The sequence below is a fragment of the Oratosquilla oratoria genome, chromosome 3 (assembly GCF_046742065.1).
Source record: "Oratosquilla oratoria isolate Oo_2021 chromosome 3, ASM4674206v1, whole genome shotgun sequence".
Taxonomy (NCBI): domain Eukaryota; kingdom Metazoa; phylum Arthropoda; class Malacostraca; order Stomatopoda; family Squillidae; genus Oratosquilla; species Oratosquilla oratoria.
In genome coordinates, this window is record NC_134779.1 from 88,526,743 (window position 1) to 88,545,415 (window position 18,673).

The following is an 18,673-nucleotide window of genomic DNA, read 5'->3' on the forward strand; positions in this document are numbered from 1 at the left end:
ATGAGGTGTCTGAGAAGTATGTTGGGGGTTACTAGGCTAGATAGAGTGAGAAATGAGGAGGTGAGGAGGAGAACGGGGGTGGAAAGGGAGCTGGGAGATAGGGTTGATGAAAGAATATTAGGATGGTTTGGACACATGGAAAGAATGAGTGAAGAAAGACTAGTAAAAGAGGTGTGGAAGGCAGATGTGGAGGGAGTGAACATGATGGGGCGTCCTAGGATGAGGTGGATGGATGGGGTGAAGGGGGCTTTGGGGAAGAGGGGAATGTCTGTTGAGGAAGGATGGGAGGGGGCAGAAGACAGGGGTGAAAGGAGAATGGTTGTATATGGATGAAGTTGTGCTAGCATGAGGTGGAATGGGCGGGTGGATGGGGGGTGAGGTAGTATGTGTGAGCAAAATTTGATGCAGCCCAAAGGGATTTCTCCCTGTCCTCTCATTTTATGCAATGGGGGGACGGAGAGCGGGGGTCGTCGATTTAATGAAGCGGCCTTGCTGTGGATGTGCTGTGTCTTGCGACACTGCTCCTGACCCAGGGCAGTGGACAAGGTGCAAGGATGACTCATCATTCAGGAGGTGCTAAGATAAGAGGGAGGGTGGAGGGGTGTGGAGTGTATTCAGGGATGAAATGGGTGGGAATGATTTTATGCCTTTTTCTTTTTGGCTACCCCCCTTGTAAGGGGGAAAAAGCCTTGGTATATGTATGATGTATGTATATTTTTACATCAGTGTAATAGGTACCAAACTTACACTATAATGACTGTGGAGTTGGTGTGCTGTCAAAGTCCAAAATATGTCATTAATTAGCCACATTCAATAAAGTTTGAGAACGTCTGGACTAGGCCCAAGGTCTCTGTCAACTCCAACTGAATTTTTTGCACCTTTTCATACAAAGACTGCTGGCAACTGCTCCCCTCCTACTCAGAGCCCTTACATGCCTAAGTGCCACCCTGGGGCAAAGTGCCACACCAGGGCAAAGTTCTCAGTGACACTTCACCCCCCTTCCCTCATTACCACTTCCCATCTCCACTATCCCTTACAGCCTGTTTTAGCTATTGGCTTGCGAAATAATTAAACGGATTTTAAAAATAGTATTTAATGTCCCTATTGCAGAGAGGATAAGGGAAAAATATTTCATATTCTGTTGATTCTAACGCAAAATTCATATATTATGGTAAAATATTCAGGGCTCCTTTGACCTTTTTTTATCATAATTATTTTGTCAGCCTTGTGGGCGGCATGTCAGACTAGAATTGCCAGCCCCCCCTAAATGTGCCACCGCAGGTCATATGCCCCCCCCCCCCCATGTGAGGGCTCTACTCCTACTACTTCCAGCCAGTGACACAGAAACAGTCCCAGACTAATACAATACAGACAATAGTCCAGTTTCTTCCCAGAGAGATCTCTGAGGAGCCCAATAACCATTGCCAGCCACCTTGGGATGAGGGTTCTACATTCAGTGAAACTCATGGCATTTTTTTAGCCATACCATGAAATGAGTGGGAGTGGGTAGTTGCCTTTTAATTTGGCTCTTTCCCTTGTAAGGTGGTAAAAGCTCTTGGTATGTAGATAAAGATGGATAGAAACTCATAGCAACAGTTATTATCATTGACCACACCTCCTAGATGAAAAAATAATGCCCACATTCAAGAAAACATATATAAACTACCAATAAGCTAACTAGCCAGAGTTCTCAGGCGATATAGAAAGTTAGAATACTTTGAAACAGACCAATACCCATTCCTGGATAAAGCAGTAAATAAAATGGTATCCATCATCCAAAAGGCAATTAGAAAATACATAAAACACATCCCCTGAGGCTACAGAAAAAAAAAATAACAATAATAATAATAATAATAATACAAAACACAACCTAACAGAATAAGATAAAGATTTATCTAAGGCAATTAAATAGAAACATCTCTAATCTAATAAGCAATATGCAGAAAGAAAACTGGGGCAAAACTGACCATTAAAACAGATGGAGAAATTTATATTAGCAAAATGTGAAAAAAATAATTAAAAACAATTAAATCCCCCTTCCCCCATGAAGCAGTAGATGCAACTCAGGGTAAAATACCATCCTCAAAAACAGCAATGCAACATCGTCAACAAGCATTTCTCCAAAACAAGTTAAAGCCCACACCAGAAAATAGCAAAATAATTGAGATTTATAAAAAGAAAAAAAAAAACAAAACACTGAAGCCACCCCCCTTCACCAGTAAAGGTATAGAAGGGGTCATACCCATCATCAAAAACAGTAATGCAACATCATCAACAATCATTTCTCCAAAACAAGTTTCAAGTCCACAACACCAGATAACAGCAAAATAATTTAGATTTATAAAAAATAAAACCAGACACTGAAGCCACCCCCCTTCACCAGTAATGGTATGGAAAGGGTCATAAAGAAATTTAAAAATTCCATAGATGAAACCCAGACATTCCATAAATGAAACCCAGACAAGATCTCAAGCATCCACCACAAACATCTTGGCCAGACATAAAAGCCTTAGATGACATTTTCAACTACTTCACATTATACAACTACATCTCAAATACAGTGAGACCTCGCATTAACCGACGTTAATTAGCTGTGTTTGCAGTGTTTTTGCTGTGTTTTCGATGTTTTGGAGTGGTTTTTGGGTGGCATAGTGATTGCACGCACTAAACAACAACACCGAAAACACCGCAAACACAGCTAATAAACGTCCGTTAATGAGAGGTCTCACTGTATCGAGAAAAGAGGTAATATAATCCCAATCTTGAAACCAAACAAATGACAATCCTGCATCATACACATTCAAAATGTTGCCCCTGTTAGTGTATTTACCTAGTTGTAAGGTGGGTGTAGTATAAGGTGTTCTGTCTTCTATGTGGTGGTTGCATCTAGGGTATTTTAAATCTGTGGCCAGGCCTATTCTATGTTGATATTGTCTTAGTGATGAATGATGTCTTGAGTACAATCATGCTAGTGGGATTCTTGTCTGGTGTGGAAGAGTTTTCTCAGTAGGACATATCTGAGGGTTGTTGTGGTATCTGGTGTGGAAGAGTTTTTTCAGTAAGACATATCTGAGGGTTGTTGTACTATCAGTTTGGTGGTCTTTCTTGAAGGGCTTGATTAGTTACCTGGTTGTGAATATGTTTCTGTGAGGATGTTTCATGTGGTTTGGGTGGTGGGTTAAGGTAGATTTTTTAGTATTCTGCTGTAGTTTTTTGCTGCATCCTGTTGGCAGTGCTTGTGAGATGTAGTGTTAAGGATATGTGTTGTTCAGAGTCTTGGTGTAGAATTGTGTTCCTGTCATTTTCATAGTTTTATAGGAAGGAGTTTGGTTTCTAAGTGCATGTGTCCTATACGGGTGGTTTTGGTGCATCCTAATATTACTCTAAGTGTTCCATTCTATAGTATTTGTAATTTATGTTTGATATGTTGAAAACCATGATGTGGAGGCATATTCTACAATGGTTCTTATGCACTCTTTATAAATGTTTTTTTTTCCCCAAAGTCTGTGCTAGTGATGTTTTTAAATAGGTTTGTTTTCTTGTTTATCCTTACTAACAGGTCCTTGATGTGTGGACTAAATGTTATAAGGGTATTGTGGGAGTTTGTAATGCAATAGTTCTTTTTTTTTTGGGGGGGGGGGGGTAGAAGCCCAAAGGGAAGGGGAAATAGAGTGTACATGGGAAAACAGAGTAGAGTATAGCATTAATGTAGAACAATATGCCAGTATAGGACAAAATATAATTTTAGGATATAATGTCGGTAGAGGACGAAATGTTACATTAGGATGTGATGTCAAAGGATAAACTGTCGCGATGGGATGTAATGACAGTGGAGGACAAAAGATCATGATGGGATGTAATGATAGTGGAGGACAAAATATCACAATGGGATGTAATGATACTGGAGAAAATATCATGGTAGGATATAATGTCAGTGGAGGACAAAATATAATTTTAGGAAGGGATGCCGGACAGAATGTCAATGAAGGCCAAAATATCACGATGGGATGTAATGACAGTGGAAGACAAAAGATTACGATGGTTTATAATTATAGTGAAGGAAAAAATATCACGGTAGGATATAAATCACTGGAGGACAAAATATAATTTTAGGAAGGGATGCCGGACAGAATGTCAATGAACAACGGGAGGCCGGTGTGAATCACGGTGACATAGGGGGACAAAGTGTACAAAAGAGATCGGATGACCGTCAGTGACCAGATGATGGGGGAAATGTTAATTTTTATGGGAGAAATGTTAATGAGGCATTGAATGTCAATGAAGGGCCAAATAATAATAACCGAGACATGGTTAAATGGTACAGAGTTCAAAGCTGAATTTAATATTGCGGGATTTAAACACTTTCATCAGGATAGAAACCACAAGAAAGGTGGGGGTGTTCTTTTGTACGTTAAAAACAATGTTCATACTTGTGTTTTAGAGAAAGTGAAACAGGATGCATATGATAGTTTGTGGGTTGAGTTAACCCAAACAAATGGACAAAAAATGAATGTAGGTGTAATATATAGGCCAAAGACATTATCATTAGCAGACGACAAACTGTTATTTCAAGAACTGTCTAGGTTCTGCAACCGAGATTTATTGACAATGGGTGATTTCAATTTTACTGACATTGATTGGATGACCCTTGAACATGGCCATATAGGTAGTCACTTGATTGATTTTCTTGGTGACAATTACTTAATTCAGCATGTAAAAGAGCCCACAAGACATGGAAACTTACTCAATCTATTGATCACTAGCCGCGAGAGCATGGTAACTGATGTAGAAGTCGGTGAAACTGTTGCAAATAGTGATCACAACTTAGATTCAAACTACTAAAATTTTTTAGAATGGATACTTGTTTCTAAAATACCCAATTTCAGTAAAGTTCAGTTCATAGGACTACATCAGGAGCTTCAGCTTACAGATTGGGAGGCAAAATTAAGTGAAAGACCTGTAGATCAGATGTGGGAAATATTTCAAAATATGCTCACTAAGATGATTCATACTTACATTCCTTTTAAGGACAGACGTCCCCCAAATCAGGCTCGCCTAAAGTGGCTCGACAAAGAAACTCAAAAAAAATATTGCTAAAAAGAGACAGGCTTATAAGAAATATAACAGCTCGGGTGCATCTAATGACTATGAAAGTTATGTATTAATACAGAGATTTAAAAGCCAAAAAAACAAAACAAAAAAACAATACAAAATGAACATCGCTGATAAATCCAAAGAGAATCCCAAAGAATTCTATAGTTACATTAGAGATAAAAAGGTTGTTAGGAATCACAATGGTCCACTATTATCTGCTGACGGTCAACTTGAATATCCAAATGAAGGAATGTGTAATATTCTAAACAATTATTTTAGCTCGGTATTCACAAACGAAACACCTCAAAGTGAACTCCAAACTGAAACCTGTGAAAAGTCTAGGGTAAACTTACTACAGTAAATATAACAAAAGAAAAAATTAAAAGGTGTATAGAGAAACTCAAAGTCAATAAAACACCAGGGCCTGACAGTTGCCATCCAAGAATCTTACAGGAAATGAAAAATAAGATTGTTGTTCCATTAGAAATTATTTTCAAGAAATCCATCATATCCGGAGATGTCCCAAGAGAATGGAAGCTAGCTAACGTTACTCCCATATTCAAAAAAGGTGACAAAAAGAAACCAAATAACTGTAGGCCTATAAGTTTGACTTCAATCATAGGAAAAATAATGGAAACTATCATCAGAGATACTATCGAACATCATTTAGAAAGTAACTGTTTGATAAATGATAGCCAGCATGGTTTCAGACGGAAACGTTCTTGTGTGACTAAGTTACCGTATTTTTCGGACCATAAGGCGCTTCGTACCATAAGGCGCACCCATAATTTGCTATTCCCCGTCCTTACATAAGGCGCACCTGACCATAAGGCGCACCTGGTCTCGTCATCGGATAATCATGCATATGTGAGTGCATTCAGAACTGAACATTTTCGTTGTTGAATGAGAAAAATCGGTTGGGATTTAGCAAAATTACAAAAATAAATTATATATATATATTTTTTATTTTGGTCAGTGAAATCAGACCACCTCCATGGACGGTCTGCCCTGCCAATACTCCTAAAAAACAACATAAACACGTTACGGGAATTGTGGGGAATAAAACCAACATTAGCAGTTTTATTCCCGGAATTATCTATTCACTTAAAAACACAAGATTACAAATGAAGGTAATTTTTAGTTTCGACCATGGGCGCAACATAGCAATAGAAAATTAATTATTAATTTTTTGTAAATTATAATGAATCAACGTAATATGCAATTTTGTGAGCGGAAAAAAAAAAAAAGGTGCAAAAACTGATGTCTGTGTTGTGGATGCTATCATATCATAGCCATGATAGCGTGAATGAATGCGGTGGCATGGACTCGAAAACTGTCAAAGTTTTCGCAATTTTCTTGTCAAGATACATGCACCTTGTTTATAACTTGGTTGTAACTTTTGCTTGGCCTATGCACTGTCGCCGTCGGCAGGCTAGCTACGAAACATGTCAAAATAATTCGTCACTGTCCGAGGCATTTTTTTTTGCACTGAAGCCACACATAAGGCGCACCTCACGATAAGGCGCACCTCACGATAAGGCGCACCTCACGATAAGGCGCACCTCACGATAAGGCGCACCACCCAATTTTGGCCGATTTTAAGGATTTTGCCCGCGCCTTATGGTCCGAAAAATACGGTACTCAAATTCTACAACACAGTTATCTCGAATTATGACAAAAGAAACATATATCTAGAATTTGCAAAAGCTTTTGATACCGTCCCACACGAAAGACTACTTACTAAATTAGCTTCACACAGAGTATGTGGTAGCCTATTAAGTTGGACTAGTAATTGGTTGAATGATCAAAAACAGAGAGTTGTTTTAAATGGAAAAACTTCTAGATGGAAAATTTTTACAAGTGGAGTTCCTCAGGGTTCCATTCTTGGGCCACTTCTATTCATAGTATATATAAATTATATAGACCATGGACTAAAATCTACTGTCTCCAAATTTGCTGATGATAAAAAACTGTGTGGAATGGCAAATGATCACTTAAACCAATTAGATATTCAAGAAGATTTAGATAAATTACAGCAATGGTCTGAAAAGTGGCTAATGAGGTGAGTGGAGAATGGTTGTATATGGATGATGTTGTGACTGCATGAGGAGGAATGGGCGGGGAAGTGGGGGATGGGGTAGTATGTGTGAGTAAATTTTGACGCAGCCCGAAGGGATTTCTCCCCGTCCTCGCCTTATATGCAAAGGGGGACGGAGAGGGGGGGTCGCCGATTAAATGAAGCGGCCTCGCTGTGGATGTGCTGTGTCTTGCGACACTGCTTCTGACCCAGGGCGGTGGGCAGGGTGCAGGGATGACCCGTCATCCAGGAGGTGCTCAGATGAGAGGAAGGGTGGGAGGGGTGTGGAGTGTATTTAGGGATGAAATGGGTGGGAGTGTTTTTATGCCTTTCCCTTTTTGGCTACCTCCCTTGGAAGGGGGAAAAAGCCTTGGTATATGTATGTATGTAAATGCAAGGTAATGCACATATGTTAGAATAACAGTAAGTACAATTACAAGTTATTTGGAAATTCGTTAACAAAAGTGAATAGTGAAAAAGATCTCAGCATAATTATCAGTAACGATCTCAAATCATCCAAGCAGTGTATTTCAGCCTCTGAGAAAGCAAATAAGATTCTAGGACTGATTGCGCAATCTTTTGATTTCACAAGTCCATCACTCATTAACAACCTATATAAATCGTTAGTTTGTTCCCATTTGGAATATGCTGTTTCTGTATGGTCACTGAATCTCATTAAAGACATTGACAGACTGGAAAAAGTACAACAGCGAGCCACAAAACTGATTCCAAATATCAAAAATAAATCATACAAAAATAGACTAAAACATATTAACCTGTTTTCCCTAAAAAAGCGTAGACTCAGAGGTGACCTGATACAGGTCTTTAAAATTCTAAAGGGAATTGAAAACATCAAAAGTGACAAAATTCTCACATTGAATGAGAATCAGACAAGAAACAATGCTCTCAAACTGTCTGGAAATAGATTAAATTTGGAAGCAGGTAGAAACAACTTCGCCAATGGTGTATTTAATGAATGGAATAAACTTCCTGCACAGGTAGTGCAATGTAGTTCAGTTCGAAGCTTTAAGAAGCATTTAGATAAATACCTAAGCAAGATGCTGTAATGATTATAATTTATTTCATATTATTTGTTTTGTTATCATTCGTCTGTTTGATTTTCATTTATTATTAGTTACATGTCAATTTATTATTATTTACTATTTACCTATGTTTATTATTTAACTATACCTATGCATTTATTTATATATTTTATTTGTTATTTACATTATTATAGTTTTTATTTATTCATTTATTATTATTATGATTTTTTTTCGCATCCAACCTAGATATGGACCAAAAGGTCTCCTGTCGGCATGCTCCGCCTTTGTAATCCTTTGTAATTAAATGTTAGACCTTGATTTTTTGGGTTCCTGTCAAATAGGGTTTGGCCATTCAGTTTCACTATGATGTTTTCTTCATTCATAATTGTCTGGGATGAAGTGTTACAGTTTATTTCACTGGTGAAACTTCCATTTTGTTATTTCTGTGCCACTGTTCTAGTTTGTTCAAATAGTTATAGTGGAAAGGTTGGTGAATGTTCAATGTGTGTCTAATGTGGAAAAATGTACCACTGGATTGGAGTGCATGTAATATATGGGAAAAGGAATACATCTGTTAAGTGTGCTCAGATGTATGGGTGTGTTAACTGAGAGGATTAGGAGGGGAACAGTGGAAGTTCTTGGGGAAGAGCAGTGTGGGTATAAGAGAAGAAGAGACTGTATATATCAAATATTTGCAGTTTGGCAGATGTACAAGCTATTTCTTTAAAGAGTAAAAATGTCTTTTGGGCTTTCATGGATTTGAAAAAGCCAGATGACAGTGTTGATAGAGGTATTTTGGAGTGTATTGCGCATATATAAGATACAAGGAAGTCTGTTGCAGAGGTCAAAAGATTTTACATAAGAGGACCAGCTTGTATGAGGATCTTGATTAGAAAGACTGAATAGTTTGAAATGAAGAGAACCAGCTTGTATGAGGCTCATGATTAGAAAGACTGAATAGTTTGAAATAAAGAGGGGCTGTGACAGGATTGTGTCATGTTGCCATAGATGAAAGTAAAATGGATGAGGTGGTGAAGGAGATAAACATCAGAGAGCTAGGTAGAAGTCTGGAGTTGGTGAGCAAGACAATAAAGAAGTGGGAGGTGAGCCAGTTGTAGTTTGCAAATCACACTGCACTTTTGGAAATCTATGGATAGACAAAAGCAGTTAGTGGTGGAGTTTAAGACTATTAATACTAAGGTAGCCAAGTCAAATGGCATGTACCTCCCACCCATTCCTTAGACTGTCTAGCCAAGCAGTCCTGTTGTACAAATAGTAATATCAGATTGAATGCAAGATTAAAGAATGAAAGGCTGGAAGAAGTGGAGAGTTTGAGACTGCATGTGGCAGAGAATGAAGGAGTGGAAGAGGTGAAATATACAGTAAAGGAGGCATGTAAATGTTTGGTGGAAATGAAATATTTTATGAAAAATAAGTACCTCAGGATAAAATAGAAAAAAAAGGCTGTATGAGGAAATGACTGTTACCAAAACAATGTAGCTCAGACTTAGAATTTAAGATAAGCAGAAAGGAAGAACCTGTATGTGATTGAGAAGTATGTTAGGGGTTACAAATGAATGAGAAATGTGGTAATGAAGCAAAGAATAATGTAAAAACAGCTGTTGAACAGGATATATCAAAGAGAGCTAATGTGTATTGGAAATAGAAAAAAAATGTGGAAAGAATGTGTAATTCAGAAATAGAGATGGATGGATAGGGTAAAGGGGACACAGGAAACAAGAGGCAAAGGGAAATGAGAGGATGGGATTAGTCCTCACTCCAATAAATAATAAATAAATAATAATGATAACAATTACCTTCTGCTCCTCATCATAACTGTCTTTGTCCAGTAAGTCTCTGTCCTCTGGTTCATGAATTCCATATGTTTCAGCTATGTATTCTTCCCAAGTAACATACCCATCAGCATCCTCATCTACCTCATCTAGTTGCTCTTCACTTTCTTCCTGTGAAAGAGTGCTGAAAACAAATGCAATTTCATTACAGAAAAAACATTGCATTACATGTTTACTGACAGCCAATTACTAATGATTATTGTGTGGTATAATGTCAAATATCAATGAAACAAAGTGTGTTCTGCAAATATCAATCCATGATAACCACAATTTTGTTAACTCATACATTCTCATCATATACCATATCTGGGGGGATGCATGTTATTGTACAGTAAAAATATGCTTAGTAACATGCAGCTCATAGTCAATATGGGGCACCCCTACAGACCGCCATAGATAATTTTGGAAATTCATTAACAAAGGATAGCGAAAAGGATTTCAGCGTAATTATCAGTAACGATCTCAAATCATCCAAGCAGTGTATTTCAGCCTCTGAGAAAGCAAACAAGATTCTAGGACTGATTGCATGATCTTTTCACTTCAAAAGTTCATCTCTCATTAACAAGCTATATAAATCATTACAGACGCTCCTCAACTTACGTTTTAGTTACGTTCCAAACGGCCGAACGTAATGTGAAAAAGAACGTAAGTTGTTACTGTATGTTCCAGTAATGTATGACCGTTCATACTATACTATACATCCATAAATTCTATTACCGTATCTTATAAAACACCCCTATATCATTAATTATTGACATAACATTATAAAATAATAACATTAATTTCAAATAAATTAAATTCAAGCAACATAAAGTGAGATGATGGAGGAGGAGGAGAGGGAGGAGGAGGAGGAGACAAGGCACCTTCAGTCTGTCGTTTGTGCCATGTAAACAATGGACGCAACGTCATGCGTAAATATCGTTTGAACGTCTCGTACTACGGAGAGCACGCTAAATTAAAAAATAAAAAAAAAACAATTAAATTTTTTTTTTACAGTCAGTTCAAACGTAAAATCGAAAAAACATAAAACGAATTAATGTAAGTAGAGGAGCGTCTGTACTTCATTCACATTTAGAATATGCTGTTTCTATATGGTCACTGAATCTCATTAAAGACATTGACAGATTGGAAAAAGTACAACGGCAAGCCACAGAACTGATTCCAAATATCAAAAATAAATCATAGAAAATTGACTAAAACATATGAATTTGTTTTCCCTAAAAAAAGCATACACTCAGAGGTGACTTAATACAGGTCTTTAAGGGAGTATTGCTTTATTGACTAGGTGAAATTTCTTTTTCAAATATGTGTTTAACCCTTAACAGGTAAAGGTCTTTTTGACAAACGATTCAGGTAAAGCGGGGTCTGACAGACCCCAAACACAAAAAATAAAAATAAAATACTTCTACTGCATTTATTGACATAGAAATCAAAACATATGTACTTCAACTTATATTCTTCCATTTACATGCTTAAAAGTGACTATAATTGTTAGACATATATCTTAATGAAAATTACAAAAATAATTATGAAAAATAAGATATTGTTGACTTCAGAGGGTGCTTGACTGAAAGCATGAAACATGAAGCGGTTGGTCATCATCATTTTGTAGAGACCAATGTCCCAACTATCTTTAAGGAAAAGCAGAGCTACAACAAATGAATAATAAATGTGTTTCATAAACCATGAAATCTGAAGAAAAAAAAACGAGGTGATTATTTTGACTTTGACCAATTTTACGCAAAAATTATGGACTGGTTTTAATGAAATTTTCAGGGAAGGTTAATACTAGGTCCAGCAAACAATCTATAAGTTTTTAATTGTATCTAAGTTTATTATTTATAAGTTTTTATGGCTCTAGGCACTCCTACCCTGACTCAGCAAAACCCCCATCCTTCGTTGACGGAAGTTTGTGGTCTCAGAGGGTTTTGAGTTTTCTTGAGAGGACATGAGTCGAGCAATTCATACATAATGCTAGTGATAATGAAGAACATATTCTATTGGATATACTGAAAGTGGAATTTGTGATACTGAAGAATCTAATTGCAGTCATCGCAGATGGGGGTTGAATGGTCCTGACACACTGGTCTTTTGCAGTGTAGGCAGTAGTTCTTGGTCTTCCTGTCAGACTTCCGGTCACACAAGGCACATCGCTTTCTCATAGAAGAGGTATCCGCTTGCTGATGGGGCATGTTCAAGCCAAAGACCGTTCTGATGGTCATCAAAGTACTTTTGTGCATCCCCTTGAAGTTCATCCTCTCCTCTGCCCATGGCCGTATCATCTCTTCTGCTAGCTCAATCAGATACTTCCGGCGTGATGAAAGTTCCGCCTGTCCATCACGTTTCCTCATTTCATTGCAGGTGATATGGGAGTTGACACCGGCGGCGTTGACCAGTCCGTACATTATGCACAAAGGCCACCGTTTGGTTATTCGGCTGCACGTATATCGGGCACATATTTGATCAAACGCGTCAACCCCTTCTTTTGTGTTGTTATAATACAAGATGATTTCTGGCTTCCCACAGTCATCCATAACAGGTTGTTGGTGCATTGAGGAGATCAACGGCACAAATTTTTTCTTCTTCTTGTCAGGTAAATGTGACACAAGTGCCATGGTTGTGTCAAAGAGGAAAGACGTGCACCCTTTTCTGATGACCGTCTTGTCTGTCATCAGAGCTGGTACTTGTGGCTTCTTGTCCCTCAGTGTGCCTACATATGTGAGCCCATAATTTTTCAAAAGATCTTGTACAAGGGGGATAGATAAGAACCAGATGCATGTGTGGGAATAGAGTGGCTAAAATGTGGCGAGATGTCACATCTTATGATGATATGAGAATAGTGTGAGAAGAAACATATCAACAGAACAGAAAATATCAAACATTTATATGTGATACAAAATATGTGATACAAATTAAATTTGAACTAAAAGAGGGGAAGGATGAAATAAATTACAGCTGTATGTGTGGGAATAGAGTGACTGAGGTGCCCTAAAATGTGGCGAGATGTCACATTTTATGATGATATGAGAATAGTGTGATCTTGTTGTGAGAAGAAACATATTAACAGAACAGAAAATATTAAGCATTCATATGTGATACAAATTAAATTTGAACAAAAGAGGTAAGGATAAATCAATAAAATAAAATGTGGCGGAATGTCATGCTTTATGATAATATGAGTATAGTGTGACCATGATATGAAAAGAAACTCACATTACCAGAACAGAAATTAAACATTGTGATAAAAATTAATGTAATCAAAAGAGGGAAAATGGAATAAATTAAATAAATAAATTAGATATATTAAATAAATAAATCAAATAAATTAAATAAATAAAATCAAACTCGGATGTATGTTTTTCTGTTGATAAAAAAGAAGAAATTTTTATTTACCCATAAGTATAAATGATAAAACATTTATATGACATGAACAAACCTCAGGTAAAGTGGGGTCTGACAAACCCCACGCTACTCACACCTCAGGTAAAGTGGGGTCTGACTGACCCCACGGTACTCACACCTCAGGTAAAGTGGGGTCAGATGGGCTCAAAAGCTCTATAAAGCTTATATAGAGCAAGATTCAGGAATGACCCTATCACCCCATTAAACTACTCCACTGATCAAGAAGGTATATGGGAGTACATATCTGTATGTAATATATTAGTATATTAAAATTAAAAAACAAAAAAGTATGGGGTCTGTCTGACCCCACTTTACCTGTTAAGGGTTAATGAATATGGGTATAAACACCCCTTACATTAGTGTGTAATTCCTCAAGGTATTGTGTTCCTCTCATGTATATATAAAGCATAGTGAATATTTAATGAAGATATAGTGTGTTCTAGTGAAGCTCTAATTACTTAATGGAAAATCCTTCCACATCATTCAGCTTGGTATGAAATGAAAGCTTAGGGAACAAATCTTATTGAATACATTTTTTCAAACTAATACCTCTGATTTTTTTTATGAATTTGTTTCTCTGAATAATTAAAAAATGCTGCAAAATTAAGGTTTCATAATTTTTTAAATTCAAATTTCTTAAATTTTTACTGTAGAAAATAAAGAGCATGATATTTTCTTTCAAATGAAACAAATATTACAAAAGTCCATAAAGAACAACCGAAGATATTACAACAGAAAGAACAAAAACTAAACTTAACAGGATGGAGGATTTCAATTTTTGTGACCATTTGTTTGATGGTTGCGATGTATAGCAAATCTCCAATTTCTTCTTTGCTGAGGTATGAGGTGAGGGTGAGTGGTGTGGCATGGGTGGAGGTGTAAGGTGGACATGGCTAGTAAATGACTGCAGAGTGCTGGGTGCAGCTGTGCTGCTTTTCTCCTCTTTCTTTTTCCATCTTGTTTCTATTTCAGGCACTCACAGGCCCTCTCTATATTCTGCTGCTTTACTCTCTTGTTTCTTGTTAATTTTTCCATGATCACAGCAACAATACAAGGTGAGGAATCAAAATTGTTGCGTACAGTGAGAGCACCAGGAGTGACATCACCTTTGACTTTTTCAAGAGTACAGGTGCCCAGTCCACTGTCTTTATGGGGTATGCTGGTGGGAGTTGGCAAATATCTCCATAAACACAATTCTGTAGCAAAAAACGAAATAGTTATAGAAATGTTGACACTATTTCAATTTACAGAATGTTTTTTATGCAATGGGGTTGCCAGGGGTTGCCAATATTTTATTTATTTTATTCTGTATAAAAAAAAAAACTAAATACAGTTGTATAACTTTGAGTGTTGCCACCATCATAGAGATTCTTTTGAAATGTTTACCTAAAATTTGCTAATGTACAAGAATTTTTCAAATGATCGCTGGCAACACTCCCTTAACCTCTTCACTCCGAGCCAAAATCTCGCAGGCAGCATTAGCTGCCAGACGTGCGATGTTGCGTCATAATACTCGCATTATAAAAAATAAAGTTACCCCTGTAATGCTCGTTTTCTTTCTCCCGTGAATTTTGATAACCATAGAAAATATGATGAAGCCAGTTTACAGAGTATGGGGGTCACGCAAGTACAACTACAATAAATATAATCAAGACGCCAATATGGCAGCCTCACGTACCCACTTGCTCCTCATGATGCCTGCGTAGGTGTCACCGTATGGAAGGGGTTAAGATTCTAAAGGGAATTGACATCAAAAGTGACAAAATTTTCACACTGAATGAGAATCCAACAAGAAACAATGGTCTCAAACTGTCGGGAAATAGATTTAATTTAGAAGTGGGTAGAAACAGCTTTGCCAACCGTGTAGTTAATGAATGGAACAAACTTCCTGCAGAGGCAGTGCAATGTAGTTCAGTTTGAAGCTTTAAGATTCATTTAGATAAATACCTAAGCAAGATGCTGTAATACCTGCCATTTATTTTATATTGTTTATTTGTTTATTATTTGCTTGATTTTCATCTACCATTAGTTATCTGTCATTTTATTATTAATTACTATTTACTTGTTTGTTTATTAACTATACCTATGCATTTTTTCTATTTATTATTCATATTATTATAATTTTTATTTATTTTTCTTTTATTTATTTATTATTATAATTTTTCCGCATCTGACCTAGTTATGGACCAAAAGGGCTCCTGTCTGCATGCCCCTCCTTTGTAACATCATTTCCCATTCTTGGTTCCATGCAAAAATAGTTTCTAGATCTTTTTGCAATATTCTACTGTTCTCCTCATTTATTACTCCTCTCATAATTTTTGCATTATGTGCAATCATGGTGGTATAGCTTGTTGTTCTTTCCATCATGTTATTGACTTGGACAAGAAACATTATATTAGTGCAAGCACTGAACCTTGTGGTACTCCGCTCATTACTGCTCTCCATCTTGACATCTTATCCTTTGTCATCATATATCTTTCCTTCACTCTTTAATCTATTCTAGTAGTCTGCCTCTCAGTCCTCTAACATGTTCCAATTTCCATATTAATTGATTGTGAGGTACTTTGTCAAATGCCTTCTCTAGGTCAAGGTACACACAGCCCACCCACTCCTCTTTCTCTTGCATCACATCAATCACTCTTGAGTTCAACATACATGACCTTCCAGATCTGAAGCCAAAAAGTCTGTCAGAATGTTTATCTTTTCAAGATATTTGGTCCATTGATCTTTCACAATCCTTTCACATAATTTCACTATTGTGCTTGTAAGTGATACCAGCTTATAATTTAGTGGTGTCTTCTTATGTCTACCTTTGTTAATTTGCACCACATTTGCATTTTTCCAATCAAGCAGCACAATGGCTTCTTTCAACAAACATACAAGACTATGAATCTTGTCTGCTAGTTATTCCTTTAACCTCTTCCCTCAGGGGCACATCGCACGTCTGGCAGCATTAGCTGCCCGACGTGCGATGTTGCGTCATAATAATCGCATTATAAAAAATAAAGTCAGTGCTCAATTGTCCGTTCTCTTTCACCCGTGTATTTTGATAACCATAGAAAACTGATGAAGCCAGTTTAGAGAGAATGAAAATTACGTAGGTACGACTACAATAAATATAATCAAGATGGCAACTTCGGCATCAGCAAGTACCCACTTGCTCCCCATGCCGCCTACATAGGCGGCACCGTATGGAAGTGGTTAAATATCCAGTTTGAGATCATGTCAGGTCCTGAAGCTTTTGTCACATCCAATGCTCCCAAGAGATTGACTACTTCCTTCACTTTCACATTTATATCTTCTAAACCTGGTTTATCACTCCCTTCATTTTTCTCCAAAGAAGTGCTCTCTTTTGTGAAGACTGGAAACATTCATTATTTCTACCTGAGCTGAAGCTTCTTCAAAGATCTCATCATTCACTAATAACTTGGTAATTACTTCCCTATGTCTTAATTTGCCATTTATAAACCTGTAATAGTTTCAGTTCATCTTTGCATTTATCTACTACACACCTTTCAAAATTGCTTTCTTCCCCCTGTGAATTCATAGTCATTTCCAGCTTTTTTGAAAGTTTCTTTTGTTTTATTGCTTCCTCTCTTCCTCCATTTTTCCCAAATCATGTCCCTGGCCTGCTTTTTCCTCCCACTAGTCTTTGGCACATATTTGTTCACTCCTAGATTGTAAATGTCAAGAAAGATTTCTCATTTCCTCCTTATTCCCTTAGTATTCATGAGAGTGGAGTATGTGGGGATGAAATGGATATTGGCAACCTCCCTTGCATGGGGGAAAAAGCTGTTGGTATATGCATGTATTTATTTATGAATTCCTTCCAGTTTGCTTAGGACAGGAAGGGGTTAGGTGGATCAGATTTTTGTGGTAAGATATATGAGAAAGCTTTAGGAAAAGGTAAGGATGTTTTTTGGGACTTTATGGATTTGGAAAAGGCTTATGACAGTGTAGACAGGAAGGCACTGTGGGAGGTTTTGTAGATATAAAGTCAGTGCTCAATCGTTCGTTCTCTTTCACCCGTGTATTTTGATAACCATAGAAAATTGATGAAGCCAGTTTCGAGAGAATGGAAATTATGTAGGTACGACTACAATAAATATAATCAAGATGCCGACATCAGCATCATCGAGTACCCACTTGCTCCTCATGCCGCCTATGTAGGCGTCACCGTATGGAAGTGGTTAAGGTCTTGTAGCTTGGAATCTACAGACCTAATGTAACTTTCTAGGTCTCTCAAGAGCGAGACCTCCGGTGCATTGATAATGGAAATCAACACCTTATGTAAAATTTCTTCTATGTTCAAATACAACTCATCAAGAAGAAGGAAAGCAGTCATAATTTGAATCATCCACTGGTACATTCTCCACTAAATGGAAAGCCTCCGCTCTGAGATATCCCTTCAAATAAATTAACTTCTGACTATTAGTCAGATTGGGGATACCAGCTAAGGCATTTAGAAAACCCTTTTTAAAGTTGAAATAAGCAAAAGGAGTGTTGGAATTGTTCTCGAAATGTTGAAGAACAATAGGAGGAAGAGGAAGTTTTACAGAATTAACATCAGTGGACTTGTTGGATTTTTCACCTATTTTAGAATCAACAACTCCCTTTAACTATTGTCTCCGTTCCTTAAAAGGAGACAATTCAAGAAGAATGGACAGGCAGTATGCTCTAGATTTCTCCATATCCTTGTCCTTTTCTTCTTCAGGAAGTATTTCGAAAATTTGTTCGTCAAAATTTTGGATTTCCATAAGGAAATCATCTAATTGACACAACATGGTGTCAAGAACTGAATAAGAAAGTTCATCGATGTTAGAACCCTTTATGGTCTTTAAGTCCTTCGAGATAAGACCCTTTTTATGGGCTCTCTGTCTTCGGAGTTTTTTCAAAACTTCCGAATCGGACACTGTCTTATCGTAGCTAGTCGTAACGATGGCAACCCAACAAACTCGTCACTAAATACACGAGTAAAACAGTCATGCCAAAAACAGTCTTACAGACTAAGAAACAAGTAAGACAAATTAAGAAAAAATCATCAATTTGATTTAACCCCTTCCATACGGTGCCGCACACATAGGCGTCATGAGGAGCAAGTGGATTCGCGACGCTGCCATATCGGCGTCTTGATTATATTTATTGTAGTCGCCCCTGTGTTTTTACATTCTCCCAAATTCGCCCTTAATCCCATTCTCTGTGGT

The 18,673-nt window shown here is 37.3% G+C and overlaps 1 protein-coding gene across 8 annotated transcripts in view; it reads right to left on the reverse strand.

Annotated features, from left to right (window-relative positions):
* Positions 1-18,673, reverse strand: part of LOC143024178 (reticulocalbin-2-like) — a 238,176-nt gene that overhangs the window by 187,837 nt on the left and 31,666 nt on the right. For all 8 annotated transcript variants that reach the window (XM_076183014.1, XM_076183020.1, XM_076183012.1 and 5 more), the window contains exon 4: positions 10,032-10,191. In XM_076183014.1, the coding sequence (XP_076039129.1) occupies positions 10,032-10,191 (160 nt within the window). The remainder of the gene's footprint in view (positions 1-10,031; positions 10,192-18,673) is intronic.